This window comes from Dermochelys coriacea, chromosome 8, assembly GCF_009764565.3.
Source record: "Dermochelys coriacea isolate rDerCor1 chromosome 8, rDerCor1.pri.v4, whole genome shotgun sequence".
Lineage (NCBI taxonomy): Eukaryota > Metazoa > Chordata > Testudines > Dermochelyidae > Dermochelys > Dermochelys coriacea.
In genome coordinates this window covers 63,532,680-63,553,765 of record NC_050075.1, presented here as the reverse complement: position 1 = coordinate 63,553,765, position 21,086 = coordinate 63,532,680, and the positions used below count along the sequence as shown (strand labels likewise).

The following is a 21,086-nucleotide window of genomic DNA, read 5'->3' as shown; positions in this document are numbered from 1 at the left end:
TGGCCACACCCTACTTCTGCCCCTCCCCTGCGCCAGCCTGAGTGTAGAGGTCCCCTAAACCGGGGTACGCCTGGGGTAGGGATGGACAGGGTTACACATGCCCTGTATGTCCATATGTGGTGCAATGCCTCTCTCTGAAGGAGACTTCTTGGCATCCCTGAGGCTATACCTGCATCCACAGGGCTCTGCAGCTGCTGAGCCCTGGGTCTGGAATTGAGAACATCCCACAGCCACATTATGCTAATATATTTAATCCCATTGGTTGGCGATGAGAGCTTTCCCCTCGCCTTCTCTGGGCTATGCTAATGAGAGTTAATCGCATTGGCTGGCCCGCCAGCGGCAGCTCCAAATATCATTTGCATGGCTGCGTATGGCAGGCGCCTCTTATTTGTCAACCCAGAGCCTGCGAGCTGTGTGGGCATCTAATGCAGCCCCGGTCCCTGCCTGTCCGCCGCACCTGCTTCTTAGGGAAAGGCTGCGAACAGCGGCGGCTGCAAGAAAATAATTTTCAACCCCGGTTCTCTCTTCTGCAAGGGAGGCTGGGACGGGTTCCGATGCTGTGGAGCGTCCCCATCCCAGCACAGGACTCGAGCCTGCTCTCTGCCTTTGTGTGTTCAACGCCGGCACTGGCTTGGGGCAACCCGTTCGGTTCCCTGCTTCCTCGTCGGATTGCTGCTGTCTGAGCCGCGGGGGAGAGGCTTTGGCTGCCACGGTAGGATGGTGGATCTGGAGAGTGAGGTGCCGCCTCTTCCTCCCAGGTATAGGTTTCGGGACTTGCTGCTGGGAGACCAAGGATGGCAAAACGACGACAGGTGAGTCTGGGGGTCAGCTCTGCTCTGCAAACCCGGCAGAGGGCGATAAAAGAGGGGCGGGGGTGGGAAGCAGGGATATGCTAACGACCATTCCCTCTTCTTCCATTTTCTACAGGGAAATTCCTAGAAACGTTGAACCTGTTACTATTTATCGAGTTATGTACATAGCACAGAGAACGCTGAGCCCATGTATAAAACCCTCGCACTCTCTCACACACACAGCCAATGTGTGAGTGCCAGTGTGTGGAGAGAGAGAGAGAGACACTCATCCAAAAAGGAGAGAAACTACTTTGATTCCTTCAGAGGACACTTAAGCTGCTTTGTATCTTCCAAACAGTGAAGGAGGCTGACTTGACTGAAGTGCTCACCCTCAGACCAGGAAAATTGGCAATGTGGTCAGTCTCCTGTTCTGCTTCTCTAGCAGTCAGAGCTGCACTGATTTATGAATGCCCAGCGCCCTTGCTAGTAGACATTGATGCTGCTATATTGCAGTTCTCCACTGAAGATGAAAACACAAGTTGCAGAGTAGTAACTTTTAGTGACCTACAGAGAGAAACAGCACTGACATTTATTGGGCACTGCAATTGTATTGTGCTTCTGAATTCTTCCTAGTGTACGCAGATAAGAATTATTGCACACCGTGCTGAGCGTGGGATATGAGAGGCAAATAAACATTGCTGTATATCAGTGCACTATGTATTTGACTTCTTTAAGTGTATGAGAAAGTTACAAGACTAAACTCAATGTGACTATCAAATTTTTCTGTAAGGTATTTAAATTAAAAAAAAATTCATCTAAGTCACAGAAACAGTCACATTCTGCATTTGAAACTTCAGACATTATTAAAACTTTCCTTGTGAGAGGCTATACTGATCATATACATTCATTACAGAGCTACATGGGGCTCAGGTACCCACAGTGAAATCTTCAGTCTAGCTCTGAAATATGGTAACTTAGAGCAGTGGTTCTCAACCAGGGGTCTGGGGCCCCCTGGAGGGCCACAAGCAGGTTTCTGGGGGGCTTCCAAAAAGGACCAGCATTAGATTTGCCGGGGCCCAGGGCAAAAAGCTGAAGCCCCATGGCAAGGGGCTGAAGCCCAGTGCCCTGAGCCCCACCACTCAGGGCTGAAGCTGAAGCCTGAGCAACTTAGTTCTGAAGGGCTCCATGTGGCATGGGGCCTGGGCAATTGCCCTGCTTTCTACCCCCTAACAATGCAGAAAAACAGTTGTTGTGACAGAGGTGGGCTGTGGAGCTTTTATAGTATGTGTGTGGGGGGGCCTCCAAGAGAAAAAGGTTGAGAACCTCTGACTTAGAGCATATCTACATTGTGACAGGCCAGTCGTTTGGTTTATACATGCAACTATGATAACACAACAGACCATTCCTCTATGTTAATACATGGATATCATGTAGTCCAGGGATTTTCAACCTGAGGATCAGGACTTGTGGGAAAGTTGTAATCACCTCCCCCCCCCCACACCACCTTTATTTTTTGCTAGATAAGAAGGCCCTAAACTATTTTTCCTCTGTGGGAACATGGTGTCATATTATGGAAATAGTTGAGAATCACTAAGGTAGCACTAAGTGTTTGCTGATGATAATTCTACATATTTTGCCATCCAACTTACATGGTTTTGTAGGTGCACTTCTTTTCTTCAGTCAGGATGGTAGACATAGATGTGAGGACCAATACAGTACTCTCATTTGTATTGTTTCAAAGACAACATTCAGGTTTAATTCTAAATCACAAAAAGGATGTGTGTGTGTGTGTGTGTAGTAAATAAAATCCTGTGTTCCCCCCCAAATTAAAGTAATAAAACATTTTTAAAAAAAATACTATTTTTATTATTTAAACTACTGTGCATCATCATCATCAAGCTCTTCATTAGAACATGCTAAATTAATACCTCCAGAGGACATCTATCTATGGGTAAGTCATTTTTTATTGGACAACATCTTTACTGCAGAAGTAGTAAATCATAGCTGCTAATATACCTGTACATAATCCTATCATGAAGGGACATGTAGTAGCTATATCAATTGGAAAAAAAATTGCATGAAACCACTGAGATTCTTTTTCTATTCTAATACAAACTATTGATAGTCAAGTGTCCAATCTCGACTTGCATGTCAGTCAATGATGAATCCAAATAGACTTCTGGGCAATGGGATCTGGCCCCCAAAAAGATGTAGGGCATAAGACCTTCATTTGCAACTGAACAAACTGCAAGCGTCTGTTGAGTTGTAGAATTTCCTGTTTGACGTATGAATAATAAAAAGAAAACAATATAAATATTGCTACAGATACTTTGTATCACTCTAGAACTGCTGTTAATATTTTTCATGATTATTGGTAATTTTTAAACAGACAGCACTTTTACTGTAAACTCCTACCCATGGATTAGTGCAAAGCAAATTGTTATTTTAAATTATTTATCAGTATTGGGTACTACATTAAAACATGAAGATAAAGAATCTTGTTTACTACAATATTAAATCTGACAAAATGTGGATCGCACTTCTTTTGCAAAAGTCTAAACCAATCCTATACTGTTTTTACTGTGACATTATCACTTATGAATGACTGATGTATGGTTTTGCATAAAAACTCTCATTCTGCAGACATTTTTGAAATATTACAAATTTTCAGCACTTAGTTTCTGGAAATATTTAATGAAGGAAGATTACATAATGTGGTCTCTAGGAATGCTGGTTGCTGTTTAGCTGTTATTAGCTATTATTGAGTAGTCACAAAATTGATGCCACACTAATATTGCATACTTATTTGTGAATGCCATCTGTTTTATTGGTGTGCTACATAAACATGAATTTGTTTTTGACAGACCATAGTTCTATTCTTCTGCTGCAAACAGTGTACAATATTATTTTTTGTTTAAATCCCTCTTTCCTGACATTTTTGTGCACCCTGTTCACCTAAATTCAGATAGCAGGAGTAAATGTAAAGTCTTTTAATATTTTTATCTGTAACTCACCAGGCCTAAAATGTAATTTATGTGTGAGTGTCAATCATGATGTATTAATTAGGTTAGTGGTTCTCAAACTATTTATCATTCACACCACCATCTTTTCAAAGGACATGAGTTCAAGTCCCATTTTATATACTAAAGCCAATATTAATGTATATCAACTATTAATGGAATACTTGAATTCTAAAATACTTGTTTCTGGGAAGAGTACATACATCATGAAAATGATCTATATGCTGTTCCTTTTCATAAAGAACCCAGAAATCCAGGGAGTTGCAACTTAAGTTCTTCCTTTTGGAGAGCTCTGAATGTGATTTGTTGGCACTGGAAAGTGAGAAGACTGTTCATCAGTCCAGACCACCTCCCACAGTATCCCAGTAACCTGCTAGTCCACTCCAGGCTCCAGAGCCCATATAGCATTAAGGAAATAGCATTCCTCTGCCACAGAGTCATCCAGAACTTCCTTCACTTCTCTATCAGATGCTTTTCTGATCCCAGGCTCAATAGGGCTTATGTATACCCACCCTCCAAGTTCCCCTGAAGGTCAAGCCAGATGCATCACTAATAATACTGATAGCCCAGCATGGCCCAGACATTTTTGGTACACTGACCTCATAAATCTGAGGACAAAACCTCAGCCAGTAGTATGGGAGAAATTCAGGCCTTCGTGGCAGGACCACCTTCTATAGTATTCCAAAATGGGTCAGTGACTAAGACCTTCCTCAAGGTTTTTCCCTAAAATGGTGTCTGACTTTCATCTTAACCAGGTGATCCACACACCTGTCTTCTTCCCCAAGCTTCATGCCAACTGGAGAGAGGCTAAACTCCACCCTTTGGATGTTATCAGGTCTGTTTCTTACTATATACACAGAACAAAGCCATTTAAGAACTCTCCTAGACTATTCCTTACATTTGCTGACATAATGAAGGGTCAACCTATGTTCACCCAAAGGATGTCAAAATGGATCTCAAAACTGTGTTAAAATATGCTTCATGGTGGGCCACTTAGACAGACACACATGGACAGATTAAGACCCATTCCACCAGAGCTCAGGCAGCCTCTGCTGATTCCCTGTGTGTCCCAATCTCATTGATTTGTAGAGTAACTACCTGAAGTTCAGTTCACACCTTCTCCCAGCACTACTGCTTGCTGGAGGGCTCTAAATCCCATGTCCACTTTGGTAAATCTGTCCCACAGTCATCATTGCAGTAGACTGAGCATCTACCTCCTTGCTGGAGGTCTCCAGATCCAAAAAACCAGTTTGGCAGAGCTGTCTTGCAGTCATAATTTCAATAGACTCTGAGTACCACCTCCAGAATACAAATCTGCTTGTGAGCGAGTCACCAGAAACGGAATACATGTGGACAATCGCTCAAAGAACATCAGTTTTCCTTATGCTCTAATAAATGTGTTAGTCTCTAAGTTTTCCTACAGTAACTGTGGTTCTTTCAGATGTGTGTGAACATGTATTCCACAACCTGCCCTCCTTCCCTACGACTGACAAGTCCTTAGCAATTGATATTCTGTCTTAGCAAAAGAACTAGAGTGAAGGAACTGAAGACTGCCCCCCTCTTATGCCCTTCTCTCTGGGAAGCCGGAGGGCATGTTGGGCACTGGAATGAACCCAACAGACATTGCTATTTCTGGAATTTCTTTTGGGATATTTATTTTTGTTTTCTAGTGTACTCTAGTTTTCTTTATTTTAATAGGTAGTATTAAATCATAGATAAGAATCACAAATATTTGCTTACTTAAAATCCATAAATTCCTACAAGGCACTCAGTTTCTTGCTTTGCAACTAAAGACAGTATAAACATCACTGTTCTTTGGTTAGTCAGAAGCTTGGTCAGTCTTGCAACTGATAGAAAAAGTATTCAATATATGGTTCTGCTATTTTCATATTTAAAACTTGTTATTTTCCTTTAGTAATGCTGGCACGGGTCACCAGAAATAGGCTTCAAAATTAAATTGTGATAAATGGGGTTCTTCTTAGAAACACATTCCATCTTTGTTTTGTGCATGGATCTACTATTCCATTTATGATAATAGAAGTTTTGCTCAAACACACAGGATAAAATATGACCATGTATCACTGTTTTATTCTGTCCATCAGCAGACTGAAAAAGACAATAATGAATTGGGTTTTTGTGACATGGCTATTTTCACTACCATGGGCCATTTCCTCAACTTGTGTAAATTGGCATGTCTCTGTTGACTTCAATAAAGCTATTTTGAGTTACAACTGAGGATCTGGCCCATTTTTGGAGTGGAAGCTTAGATTCTGGAGAAGATAGCAACATTTGTTGAAAATCTGTGTGGAGGTCTTAAGTCCTTGCACATACATTGCCTATGCCGGCAGATTTTTTTTAATTTTATTTTTTTAAATCCAAGCCCGTTGGGGAAGGTTATTTAATGCCAGACAGTAGCATGGACTCATACTGTGGAGAGTGGAGATGCAGAATTATTCTCCAGTTGTATTTTGTTTCATAATATAAACTAATATGGGACACTTTTTTTAAAATACAAAACCTATTTCTTTGTGTTCATGCTATGCTGATTTTTTTTTAAGCTCCACGTGATAAACATGGGAAAGAGTGTTATGTAAAAGAAAAAAACCTGATGTCAAAGGTTAGATACACAAACTAATGTAACTTGGGTGTGTGTTCCCAAAGGGATGGGAAGAAGCTAGAGCTGAGATGGGGCAATGCTTCTGTTACTCCCCAAAGATGCCCCATACTCACGTCTGTGACTAAACAGCACAGTTTAGCCCAAAAGTCTTAGGTAAATGTAAAATAATAAATCTCAATGTGATTAACTAGACATCTCAGTCTCATCCTCCTTTCTGTCTAACATACTGTTATCCTTTAGACCTGAATGGTTAGCCAATATTCAGAACCTTGTAGGTTGTTTCCATTAGGAGGGAGAAACTGATGGGACTTCCTACAACTTTCTGTCCACTTCTGTGGAGTTTCTGCTGCTTCTGTCTCTCTCATACACAGCTCCATCAAACAGTACCTGGCTCCTTTATTTGCATTCAGCACCAGTGAACCCCTACTGCTTAGATAGCTCAGAATCCTAAAAAATGAAGTGAGCTGTAGCTCACAAAAGCTTATGCTCAAATAAATTTGTTAGTCTCTAAGGTGCCACAAGTACTCCTTTTCTTTTTGTGAATACAGACTAACAAGGCTGCTACTCTGAAACCTGTCAGAATCCTAAGTAACTTGCACATGATCTGTCTTTTGGGTTTCAGAGTAGCAGCCGTGTTAGTCTGTATTCGCAAAAAGAAAAGGAGTACTTGTGGCACCTTAGAGACTAACAAATTTATTAGAGCATAAGCTTTCGTGAGCTACAGCTCACTTCATCGAATGCATCCAATGAAGTGAGCTGTAGCTCACGAAAGCTTATGCTCTAATAAATTTGTTAGTCTCTAAGGTGCCACAAGTACTCCTTTTCTTTTTGTCTTTTGGGTGGTGACTCCTGTTTCAATTAGCTTATTCCATAAAGTAGCTTAATTGGTTTTTACATTTATCCTACATGAAGTGTAGTTGTCACACCCACGAGCTTCAAAGATTCACTGAATGTACCTGTACATTAGCCAATAAAATGTTCCTGCTTTCATAAAGTCTGGTAAACATCAGTTCTTAGTACCTTTAATTAGGTTGAAAAACAACATGCTCAAGAACTGAAAACATCCAATTTACTGAAGCCATAAAGATGCTTAACAACCTGGAGAGATCATTTAACTTGAGGAAAAAAAGTGTTTATTTTTGCTGCCCTTGTTAGGTCATGGATACAGTGATGAGTTTATTAATGAGAAATTTGTATCTGGAGTCTATATACAGGTCACAGAATGATCAAATCAGATAATACTAGAATTTCAAAGACAGGAATTTTATTAAAAAAAAAAATCTAGCAATGGATTCCACTGAACTTTCCAGTAAAGTCAAAAGATAAAAATTCAGTTCCATGAGTGCAATATAGGGTAGAATTTGACTCTAATTCAGAAAAGCATTTACACATGTGCTTAACTTTAAACACTTGCTTAAATATGTTCAATTTAAGCATGTATTTAAAAAGGTAAGAATTTATTTAAGTACTTTGTTGAATAGGAGCCTTAATGCAATGTGTACAGGAATCTGCGAAGAGACATACTGGGCCAAATTGTGTTGTACTATGGAAAGAACCTCCAAACTAGAGCACATTAGCATTACAAAAACTCAGCCTTTTTCTCCTGCTCATTCTTGCTAGCAATCCCATATCCTCTGCCTCTCCCTGCCCAAATCCCTCCATAGTCCAACATACAGATTATTTCTATATACTGCTTTGAGTTAAATGAAGGTCCAGCCCAAGATCAAGAGAACAAATACAAGCTTGGAATTTCCTTCCTGAGCTGTTCTATGAAGTCTTCACCAATGATGGCTAATGATACAGGCTAAATTTAATATCCCAGGCCTTAATTACTTTACAAAGAAGATGCCCCTAATTGAAGAAAAATGAGTAATTCAGTGGAACAACTTTTTCTTATTTTTTTTTTAAGAGCAAAATACAGAGATGGTTTTTTAAACTGTGCATCTTTTACTAACAGGGTAAAATTTATCCCAGGGCAGAGAACCCAAAAAAGACTATGCATCATTTAAGTCCTTAATCATTTTTACACTTAAGAAACATTTTAAAAATGCATGCAACCTTTAGTAGGCCTCCAAACTGGGATGAATTTCACCTGCAGTGAACATTTCTGATACTACTGATTAAGACTAAGAAGCACACATTCTGCAAAATTGCTAACCTAGTACACTGTCTGATGTTTGAGCAAGTCACCATACTATGTAGCAGTCATTTCAGTTTGCACGGACATTTTATCCTATTGATTCACCACATTTAATGTCGGACAGTATACAAAGCTGATATGATTTCAGAAGCTCTCAAGTTTAGTGTGTTTTTTCTATAATGCAGACTAAAAATTATTGAACTCCAAACAGATTTGAAATACTATTAATAAACAAAAAGAAAAGGAGTACTTGTGGTACCTTAGAGACTAACACATTTATTTGAGTATAAGCTTTCGTGAGTTACAGCTCACTTCATCATTGCGTCCGATGAAGTGAGCTGTAGCTCACGAAAGCTTATGCTCAAATAAATGTGTTAGTCTCTAAGGTGCCACAAGTACTCCTTTTCTTTTTGCGAATACAGACTAAAACGGCTGCTACTCTGAAACCTATTAATAAACACAACATTTTGGAATTCTTCCATTTGTTATTCCAATAACAAATATTTTGTATTTTCTTTAACACTAGAACAGAAACTGGTATTTCCCAATACCATTTTCCCTCTCCTTTTTGTAAAAACACACAGTTAATAACATAGAATCATAGAATCATAGAATCATAGAATATCAGGGTTGGAAGGGACCCCAGAAGGTCATCTAGTCCAACCCCCTGCTCAAAGCAGGACCAAGTCCCAGTTAAATCATCCCAGCCAGGGCTTTGTCAAGCCTGACCTTAAAAACCTCTAAGGAAGGAGATTCTACCACCTCCCTAGGTAACGCATTCCAGTGTTTCACCACCCTCTTAGTGAAAAAGTTTTTCCTAATATCCAATCTAAACCTCCCCCATTGCAACTTGAGACCATTACTCCTCGTTCTGTCATCTGCTACCATTGAGAACAGTCTAGAGCCATCCTCTTTGAAACCCCCTTTCAGGTAGTTGAAAGCAGCTATCAAATCCCCCCTCATTCTTCTCTTCTGCAGACTAAACAATCCCAGCTCCCTCAGCCTCTCCTCATAAGTCATGTGCTCTAGACCCCTAATCATTTTTGTTGCCCTTCGTTGTACTCTTTCCAATTTATCCACATCCTTCCTGTAGTGTGGGGCCCAAAACTGGACACAGTACTCCAGATGAGGCCTCACCAGTGTCGAATAGAGGGGAACGATCACGTCCCTCGATCTGCTCGCTATGCCCCTACTTATACATCCCAAAATGCCATTGGCCTTCTTGGCAACAAGGGCACACTGCTGACTCATATCCAGCTTCTCGTCCACTGTCACCCCTAGGTCCTTTTCCGCAGAACTGCTGCCGAGCCATTCGGTCCCTAGTCTGTAGCGGTGCATTGGATTCTTCCATCCTAAGTGCAGGACCCTGCACTTATCCTTATTGAACCTCATTAGATTTCTTTTGGCCCAATCCTCCAATTTGTCTAGGTCCTTCTGTATCCTATCCCTCCCCTCCAGCGTATCTACCACTCCTCCCAGTTTAGTATCATCCGCAAATTTGCTGAGAGTGCAATCCACACCATCCTCCAGATCATTTATGAAGATATTGAACAAAACGGGCCCCAGGACCGACCCCTGGGGCACTCCACTTGACACCGGCTGCCAACTAGACATGGAGCCATTGATCACTACCCGTTGAGCCCGACAATCTAGCCAGCTTTCTACCCACCTTATAGTGCATTCATCCAGCCCATACTTCCTTAACTTGCTGACAAGAATGCTGTGGGAGACCGTGTCAAAAGCTTTGCTAAAGTCAAGAAACAATACATCCACTGCTTTCCCTTCATCCACAGAACCAGTAATCTCATCATAAAAGGCGATTAGATTAGTCAGGCATGACCTTCCCTTGGTGAATCCATGCTGACTGTTCCTGATCACTTTCCTCTCCTCTAAGTGCTTCAGGATTGATTCTTTGAGGACCTGCTCCATGATTTTTCCAGGGACTGAGGTGAGGCTGACTGGCCTGTAGTTCCCAGGATCCTCCTTCTTCCCTTTTTTAAAGATGGGCACTACATTAGCCTTTTTCCAGTCATCCGGGACTTCCCCCGTTCGCCACGAGTTTTCAAAGATAATGGCCAAGGGCTCTGCAATCACAGCCGCCAATTCCTTCAGCACTCTCGGATGCAATTCGTCCGGCCCCATGGACTTGTGCACGTCCAGCTTTTCTAAATAGTCCCTAACCACCTCTATCTCTACAGAGGGCTGGCCATCTCTTCCCCATTTTGTGTTGCCCAGCACAGCAGTCTGGGAGCTGACCTTGTTAGTGAAAACAGAGGCAAAAAAAGCATTGAGTACATTAGCTTTTTCCACATCCTCTGTCACTAGCTTGCCTCCCTCATTCAGTAAGGGGCCCACACTTTCCTTGGCTTTCTTCTTGTTGCCAACATACCTGAAGAAACCCTTCTTGTTACTCTTGACATCTCTTGCTAGCTGCAGCTCCAGGTGCGATTTGGCCCTCCTGATATCTTTCCTACATGCCCGAGCAATATTTTTATACTCTTCCCTGGTCATATGTCCAACCTTCCACTTCTTGTAAGCTTCTTTTTTATGTTTAAGATCCGCTAGGATTTCACCATTAAGCCAAGCTGGTCGCCTGCCATATTTACTATTCTTTCGACTCATCGGGATGGTTTGTCCCTGTAACCTCAACAGGGATTCCTTGAAATACAGCCAGCTCTCCTGGACTCCCTTCCCTTTCATGTTAGTCCCCCAGGGGATCCTGGCCATCTGTTCCCTGAGGGAGTCAAAGTCTGCTTTCCTGAAGTCCAGGGTCCGTATCCTGCTGCTTACCTTTCTTCCCTGCGTCAGGATCCTGAACTCAACCAACTCATGGTCACTGCCTCCCAGATTCCCATCCACTTTTGCTTCCCCCACTAATTCTACCCGGTTTGTGAGCAGCAGGTCAAGAAAAGCGCTCCCCCTAGTTGGCTCCCCTAGCACTTGCACCAGGAAATTGTCCCCTACGCTTTCCAAAAACTTCCTGGATTGTCTATGCACCGCTGTATTGCTCTCCCAGCAGATATCATATGTAGGTAGATACCATTAGTGCATTTCAAAAACTGTTTCTATGTCAGGAAAAACAAACAGTCTGGGTCATTTTTATACAGTGCATATTTTCAGGCCAGAATTGCTGAGCTAAATATCAGCAAATGTAAGTATTGGTCTTAGAAAAAGACACTTAAGGGATTAAAGAAAAATCACGTTTCCCTTCTGATGTGCTTACTACTCAAATAAAAGAAAGAGTTACCACCTATCTGCAAATGAAAGGGATTCAGATCATTTACAACACCTCCGCACATTAGCTGGACAATTGCACTGCTGGCTGCCATAGTGATTGATGGCTTTTGCTGAGCAATTCCCTTATGTAAATTTCAGTACTCACTTTCACAGTCATTTGATCTGCCAGCCTGTGAATTATTGAGTGAGGCTCTGTTTTGCCATTTCAATAGGAAAGCACCATGTGATTGTTAAACTATGAGGGGGAGGAGGGGAAACCAACATGTTTCTTAATCAAGTGATCTAAAATACCTGGATTTAGATTCAACTTCATGAAAATTTATGGTTTCCTCAAAAGAAAAGGCATATTAAAGAAACACGCAAGTCAATTTGTTTTCTTAATTTCAGAAAATGATATATTAACTTCTGTCCATTCTATACTAAAGTATTTAAGGACTTTAAGCAAATACTGGATAGCTTTTGATTTGCCACTGCAGGTACAATTTTCAAAAGCAATTAAGTAACCTAGGAGCCTATATTCCATTTTCAAAATTGACTTTCAAAATAAGACTTAGGCTCCTAAATTCGTAAATCATTGTTGAAAGTGGGACTACCGTGTTTTTGAAAGTGTTACTCTACATTTGTATTTGGGCAGAATTTCCCCTTTGCCGTACTGTTGTTGTTTTGCAGTGTCCATCCTTGTGCAGCCCTGAAAACTGAGGTAGTTGCATTATAGGGTACTCTCTCTCTCTCTCTCTCTCTCATTACCATCACGCCTGCCTGGGTGAGGGAGGAAGGAGTCCGATGAAGTGAGCCATAGCTCAAGAAAGCTTATGCTCAAATAAATGTTACTCTAAGGTGCCAGAAGTACTCCTTTTCTTTTTGCGAATATAGACTAACACGGCTGCTACTCTGAAACATGGGCTTTGAGAAAGAGTTATCCTTAGGGGACTTGGCCATCATTGCCAATTAATGTCCAAAGATTTCCTGGGAAATCCTCATGCCTGAGTTCCCCTGGAATTACATTGCTATTGGTTGCTTATTGTAAATAGAAATAGAAGTTGGCGCTGAATTTATTTACTCCTGTTGATTGCTGGGGACTGATACCATAGAGCCCAGACAACATAGCATTCATGTATTTTGCTTGCCAAACCAGTATAAGCTATGCTGGCAAGAACACTCCCCCCCCTTTTTTTTTTTTCTTTTTTTCTTTTTTCTCTTCTGGTATAACTGCAGCTATACTAAGAGGGTTTTGCCAGTACAGCTTTACTGGCAAATTTTTTCTAGTGTGGACTAGGCCTCAGTGGCTCTGGTCTAGCCTTGTGAATTTTGGGGCCATCTCCATTCAGCAATGAGGAGGACTTGGTCCATTATTTATTAAAGGGTTTGTCGTCTTTCAAAGTGAAAAGATGCCATGTAAAAGATTTTATATATACAAATGTGCAAAATATGTTTATAAATTTTTATGCATGTTACATGAAATTTGGAATGAATTATGCTGGTATATGGGGGAATTGTACAATTCCCTTTCAAACAGTTTCTCGAATAGCTTCTCTTTCTTCCAATGATTATTAATTTATATCAGTGAACTTTGTTTCTTTAATGCAGTAACAGAAGATATCTGTTTTGGATATCTACATTACAGAGACATTAATCTCTCTATCCATACTTTTGGGATGACTTCTGGGCTATTCCACAGCCATGAAACCACTGATCATGTTTAATCAACGTGTGATATCCTTGCCCCCTTAAATGCTATAACAAAGGAGGTCAATATCATCCCTTGGGTATCAGAAGTTACTACATCAGAAACATCAAAATAAGACTATTATGAGACAGTCCTACCAACCATTTGTCAGACATGCATCCAGTTTCTATGTATTGTCCAAAAGTAAAGGCTACCTTTTGTGGATGAATTCTGTGATGTGTACACTGAACATAAAAATCTTGTGTTGATCCATTAAATGGTTAAAAAGTGATTCCCTAACCCTATATACATGAACAAGTAAAACCCTACCCAGAGGCCTAAACACCATGGTCTGATAGCCTGGATATTCTTTAAGAAGCGCACAACCCAGGGGTACCACAAATTCTATTGTACAGAAGATTCAATACAGAATGCTTTAAAACAGCTTATAAAGACTTCAGCCTCCCTCATGCAATCATCCGCTGATTATGTTTAGCACATAACTCCCTGGTGAGAAGTTGCAGTAAAATGGAAACAGTCATTAAGAGAAAAGTACCATTTATATTTATGGGGATACAAAAAACAGTGATTTTGTATTATTATTTTCCAGTAAATGTTTCCTGAGGGACAAATCCTGCCTCCTCCTCTGGGGATATTTAAGGGAACTACTACAGTTTCACAGTGGAGATGGGGGCAGGTGGTAAGGAATTCATGCATGAGAGCTTGTACCCCATAATCCCTGTACCGTGACTCTATTTGCACAAGTATAGAGAGGTGGTTTAATATATGGCATGGTGATAGATCAATAATATTGTGAGCTGGGTGAAACCTCCTTGCAGGTTGAGTTAAAACCTCAGTAAAACTGATGTGTGAATGCACCCTTAAGATAGTTGTAAGAAACACTTAAGGTGCTTCACCTAAAACAAGGCCTAATAGGATATATCTAAACTGCAGCTGGGAGTATTTGCGTCCCAGCATGGGTAAACAGACAAGATAGTTCTGCTTGAGCTAACATGCTAAAAATAGCATTGTAGAGAATGCAGCATGGGTGGCAGCACGTGCCAGCCATTCTACGGCTCTAGGAGGTCGGGCGGGCATGTACTGAGGGTGGCAAGGTGCCTGGTTTTCGACCGGAAAATCCAGTTGAAAAGGGGGTCCTGATTGTCCAGTCACATCTGACTGGACACCCAAAATCCAGTTACTGCAGGTGAGGGAGGCAGGGAGGTTCTGGGTCATCACCCACACCAGCCCCTACTCAGCCAGGGCTGCCTCCTACCTGTGTTGGGCAATTGCAGCTCCCAGTCCTGGCTCTGCAGGAGAGTCCCTCCCAACCCAGGTAAAGGGGAATGGGGGAGAGGATAAAAGCAGCAAGCAATAGGGGAAGGGGAGGGGCATGCGAGGGGCAAGGGAGGTTCTGGCACTTCTAGCGGAGTGCCTGGTTTTTAAATATTACAAAGTTGGCAACCCTACAATATACTCTGGCAGCTAGCCCATACTGCTACACATGCCACCACATCCACAGTGCTACTTTTAGCCTGCTAGCTCACCAGAGTTAGTGTGTGTCTGTCTATCTGAGCTGGGAGGCCTGCTCCCACACACCATATAGTCTACCCAGAAATTAGCACCATGTACAAAAGGTGTTCCACTGGGTATTGTGACCAGGGGTGCGTCGGTGTGTGTGAGACAGAGAAAGATGACAAGTTGGGTGTAGAGACAGAGACAGAGGCAAAAAGCAAGCAAGCCAAGCAGCAGCCTATAAGCCAGTGTCTGACTCGAGTTTTTGGGTCTGGTGTTGTATAAAGAGGCTTGAGGCTACTTTCAAAGAAACTATGCTTTTGTTTTGGTTCCTCCTGCATTTGGAGAAGCAGAAGTTTTACATTCCTTGTAATTAAACAAGATTGCATCAAAAGAAAATTCCAGACTCAACAGTCAATTTCTACCCCCAGCTGGAACATCCTCAGAGCCCTAAACTCTGATGAGACACTCAGGTCAAAAAGAGTCAACAATTACAATGCATATCTACTGGCCAACTCCATAGCATAAGGGAGTGGTGCAGCTGACAATAAAGGCAACTGCAGTTTTAGGGCAGCAATAGTGAGCTTGGAGCAGCTGTGCTAGGTGTTCTCTAGGAGGATTCTCCGTGCTGTGCCAAACCTGTTTGTTTGCTCTCTGTGTAGGGGAAAGGATTTGGTCCTTCGCTATTTTGATTACACTTCTGTTTTCTTTCAAGTAACTCTGATATTAGAAACATTGAAGTTCCTTCTAAAGTACAGAGGCTCCGTCTTTCTGAGTTGCTTGGGGGGTACTCGACACCTGCTGTGCCCCAGACCCTGTCCCCACTCCACCCTAAGCCCCCACCCGCTTTCCTGCTTTGCCCCTACTCCATCTCTTCCTGCCCCATTCCTACCCTCCCATCAAGTGCCTCCTGCTTGCTGCTGAACAGTTGATCACTGTCAGGCGGGAGGTGCTGAGTGGGAGTGGGAGGGGGAAGAGCTGATTGGGAAGGCTGCCAGTGGGTGCTGATCATCCAGAATTTTTTTTTTTTTCTGTGCATGCTCCAGCCGCAGAGTTGGCACCTATGGTACAGTGGTTGTTTAAATATTTACCATGTAAACACCTTTTAAAAATTGTCACTTTCTCATGCTCCAGTCAATAATCTAAAATGTTATGTGATTCCCTCCCCATTTATCCCACCTATCCCCTGTGATTACAGTGAAATTACAGCAAAGTATACATATAGAATCTCACCAAACCAACTGTTATGGAAATACAAATGGGAAAAAGCATCAAGCTGAGTTGCAAATAGAAAAAAGACCAACATTTTTTTAACTCTGCCCATATTGTTTTTTTATTCTCCATTCCCTGGTAGCATATACCACGCTGCCTGATCCTGCATGGTGCTCATCACCTTAACTCCCACTGAATTCAACAGGAGCTCCCAGGAGCGTTCAGCAACATGCACTATCAAGTGCATACATACCTATAACAGAGACCTAGAAGACCTTCTAGAAGCTATTGTATACATCTGCTATATAACTCTTATGGAAAAACACACAAACCATCAAAAGACACATTTTTTCAAATTGGAAATAAAATGTTTAAATATAGGCATCTTTTTTGCAGACGTTTTCCAGATTTGTATTGCTGTTTTGTGCTCTTTGTAGTCAGTTGACCAAGACAATTGAAAACAGAACAAAATATTCCATGCTGTGCAGAAATGCAAAATCAGATAAATCAGCAAGTTTTACATAGAGAACAGAAAGAGCTTTATATAGATATTCCAGCCCCACAAGGTCTTGAGTCTGAAGCTAATCACCCATGGTTAGTTCATTGGAAAAATCTTTGATTTACACTGAAGAATTTACAAAATGTAATTAAAACATTGAACCTAAAATCCATTTTTAACATAACAATTATTTGTTTTGTGTGATGGTTACTGAAACTGACAAAAGTTTGCAGGTAAAAGTTATGAAATAATTAGCAAAAGCCATCCAAAATGACCCAAACCTCAATCAAAAAGTGTTAAATTCATTTCAAAGGGTAGATTAGTTTCAGTAAATTATTTATGGAACTCTTTGTATTAGAGTCTGGCAGTTCATTGCTTGAAGTGCAGGGAGCACACACAGTAATCTGAATCTGTGTTGGATTTATAATTATATTTGAATCAGTGAATTGTGTCAGTTACTGGTTACTAGAACTCAGGTGATTTGTTCATCTTCCTAACCAACACAATTGGTTCTTAAGCCCTCTTAAGAACAGGGTCTTCATTGTTGCTTGAGCAGGGTATTTATCTTGTTGGAAGAGGAGCAAGGAAGAGGTGGCAGAAGTGCACTGTGGGGCAGTGGGGATGCTGCCAGGGGCTTAGTACCTCATAGAACTTGGGCCAGGGTGAAATGAAGGTCAGAGATTCTTAAGACCTCAGGTTCCCCCCAAAAGGCAGTGTCACTCTGCAGCAGCAGGGAAGAGAGAGACAAAGCTGGGGCCAGAGGTGAAGAGTATGTTCCTTTGCATCCCCAGACACTGGGGTACTAGATCTAGTAGATTCCTCCCCCACCCACCCAGCCACCCACATGAGCTGAAATCTGAATTCAGACTTCCTCCCCATCATGGAAACCATGTACCCCGAAACAGGGTGGGCAGCAATTAGGTAGATCCTCTTCTGTAAGTGACAGAAAAGAATCTATTCTGCTGATCCCGCTCCCCCACAGCAAAAAAAAAAAAAAAAAAGTGCACACGTTTAGTTACTATGTGTAGAGGTAAAGATCTCTAAGGGTATGTCTAGACCATCAGAAAAGACCCGTGGCATGGTAGAGGCTGTCCTGGGTTAGCTGACTGCAGCTTGTGGGGCTGAGGCTGCAGAGCTAAAAATAGCCATGTAGACTCAGGCTGGAGCCCAGGCTCTGAGACCATACGAGGCAGAAGGGTCTGAGACTAACCCAGGACAGCCTCTACCATGCCATGGGTCTGAGACTTGCTGCCTTGAGTTTTTTTTATTGCAGTATAGACATAACCTAAGGGTCTGATTTGGTACTAAAGACATGAATAGGCTCACTCAAATAGAAGCAAGAAGGCATTGAGTGAGACTAATGAGCATTAGTAACATTAAATATCAAATGTTAGGTATTAATATTAAAAGTCTGGAAGTGCTAACTGCATCTGTCATCTAGCACTATGTGTTTTCTACTAGCACATATAGGAGAGAGGAGAAAAGAATGGCAAAGGGATTGGTATGTGAGAAGAGCTCTTGTCTATTACATACAAGAAAGAATGTCACTGGAAAATATTGATTCAGGTGACCAAAAAATGGCAGGAGTTATAGGGGAAGCTGAGTCACCTAAACTAGTTCCTATTTTTAAGAAAGGTAAAAAAAGCAATCCAGGTAACTACAGGCCTGTTAGTTTGACATCTGTAGTATGCAAGGTCTTGGAAAAAATTTTGAAGGAGAAAGTAGTTAAGGACATTGAGGTCAATGGTAACTGGGACAAAATACAACATGGCTTTACAAAAGGTAGATCATGTCAAACCAACCTCATCTCCTTCTTTGAGAAGACAAAGGGAACGCAGTAGATCTAATTTACCTCGATTTCAGTAAGGCATTTGATACAGTTCCACATGGAGAATTATTAGCTACATTGGAAAAGATGGGGGTCAATATGAAAATTGAAAAGTTGATAAGGAACTGGTTAAAGGGGAAACTACAGCAGGTCACAAGGTGAATTGTCAGACTGGAAGGAAGTTACTAGTGGAGTTCCTCAGGGATTGGTTTTGGGACCAATCTTATTTAATCTTTTTATTACTGACCTTGGCACAAAAAGTGGGAATGTGCTAATAAAGTTTGTGGATGAACAAAACTGGGAGGTATTGCCAATACAGAGAAGGACCGGGATATCACACAGGAAGATCTGGATGACCTTGTAAACTGGAGTAATAGTAATAGGATTAAATTAAATAGGATTAAAGGTCATGCATTTAGGGATTAACAACAATAATTTCTGTTACAAACTGGGGACATATTACTTGGAAGTAACAGAGGAGGAGGACAAGGACCTCGGAGTATTGGTCGATCACAGGATGACTATGAGCTGCCAATGTGATATGGCCATTAAAAAGCTAATGTGGTCTTGGAATGCATCAGGCGAGGTGTTTCCAGTAGAGATAAGGAGGTGTTAGTACTGTTGTACAAGGCACTGGTGAGACCTCATCTGGAATTTTGTGTGCAGTTCTGGTCTCCCATGTTCAAGAAGGATGAATTCAAACTGGAACAGGTTTAGTAGGACTACTAGGATGATCCGAAGAATGGAAAACCTGTCTTATGAAAGGAGACTCAAGGAGCTTGGCTTGTTTAATCAACTAAAAGAAGGCTGAGAGGAGATATGATTGCTCTCTATAAATAAATCAGAGGGATAAATATCATGGAGGGAGAAGAATTATTTAAATTCAGTACCAATGTGGACACAAGAACAAATGGATCTAAACTGGCCATCAGGAAGTTTAGACTTGAAATTAGATGAAGGTTTCTAACCATCAGAGGAGTGAAGTTCTGGAACAGCTTTCCAAGAGAAGCAGTGAGGGCAAAAGACACATCTGGCTTCAAGAGAAAGGTTGATAAGTTTATGGAGGAGATGATATGATGGGATAGCCTAATTTTGGCAATTAATTGATCTTCAACTACTAAGGGTAGATATGCCCAATGGCCTGTGATGGGATGTTAGATCGGGTGGAATCTGAGCCCTGGTCTACACTAGGCATTGAGGTAGAATTTAGCAGCATTAAATCAATTTAACCCTGCACCACATGACGAAGCCCTTTTTTCGACTTAAAGTGCTCTTAAAATCGATTTCCTTACTCCACCCCGGTAAGGAGATTAGCACTGAAATCGATTTTGCTGGGTCGCATTTGGGGTACTGTGGTCGCTAATAGACGGTGTTGGCCTCCGGGAGCTATCCCAGAGTGCTCCATTGTGACCACTCTGGACAGCACTCTCAATTCAGATGCACTGACCAGGTAGACAGGAAAAGGCCTGCGAACTTTTGAATTTCAATTTTCTGTTTGGCCAGTGTGGCAAGCTGCAGGTGACCATGCAGAGCTCATCAGCAGAGGTGACCATGATGGAGTCCCAGAATCACAAGAGAGCTCCATCATGGACCAAACGTGAGGTCCTGGATCTGATTGCTGTATGGGGAGAGGAATCCGTGCTATCAGAACTACGTTCCAGTTTTTGAAATGCCAAAACATTTGTGAAAATCTCCCAGGGCATGAAGGACAGAGGCCAGAACAGGGACCCGAAGCAGTACTGCGTGAAACTTAAGGAGCTGAAGCAAGCCTACCAGAAAACCAGAGAGGTGAACGGCCGCTCCGGGTCAAAGCCCCAAACATGCCGCTTCTATTATGAGCTGCATGCCATTTTAGGGGGTTCAGCCACCACTACCCCATCCGTGTTGTTTGACTCCTTCAATGGAGATGGAGGCAACACAGAAGCAGGTTTTGGGGACGAGGAAGACGATGATGAGGAGGTTGTAGATAGCTCACAGCAAACAAGCGGAGAAACCGGTTTTCCCGACAGCCAGGAACTGTTTCTCACCCTGGACCTGGAGCCAGTACCCCCCGAACCCACCCAAGGCTGTCTCCTGGACCTCCCAGGTGGAGAAGGGACCTCTGGTGAGTGTACCTTTTAAAATACTATACAAGGTTTAAAAGCCAGCATGTTTAATGATTAATTTGCCCTGGCATTCGTGGCTCACCTGGATATACTCCCAAAGCCTTTGCAAAAAGTTTCTGGGGAGGGCAGCCTTATTCCATCCACCATAGTAGGACACTTTATCACTCCAGGCCAGTAGCATGTACTCGGGAATCATTGTAGAACAAAGCATTGCAGTGTACGTTTGCTGGCATTCAAACAACATCTGTTCTTTATCTCTCTGTGTTATCCTCAGGAGAGTGATATCATTCATGGTCACCTAGTTGAAATAGGGTGCTTTTCTTAAGGGGACATTAGGCTTTTCTTAAGGTGCCGGTTCCTGCTGGGCTGTTTGCCTATGGCTGAACAGAAATGTTCCCCGCTGTTAGCCACGCGGTGGGGGGAGGCAAAATGCGACCTTGTAACGAAAGCACATGT

At 42.0% G+C, this 21,086-nt stretch overlaps 1 protein-coding gene across 4 annotated transcripts in view; it reads left to right on the top strand.

The window, feature by feature from the left end:
• The first annotated feature begins 323 nt into the window (after window positions 1-323).
• KCNT2 (potassium sodium-activated channel subfamily T member 2) overlaps window positions 324-21,086 on the top strand; it is a 288,779-nt gene continuing 268,016 nt past the window's right edge. For 2 of the 4 annotated variants that reach the window (XM_043490799.1, XM_038413121.2), the window contains exon 1: window positions 327-812. In XM_043490799.1, coding sequence (XP_043346734.1) covers window positions 718-812 — 95 coding nt within the window. In that variant the 5' untranslated portion in view covers window positions 327-717. Of the gene's footprint in view, window positions 813-21,086 lie in introns of all 4 variants that reach the window. The other 2 variants (XM_038413119.2, XM_038413120.2) reach the window with 2 other exon arrangements.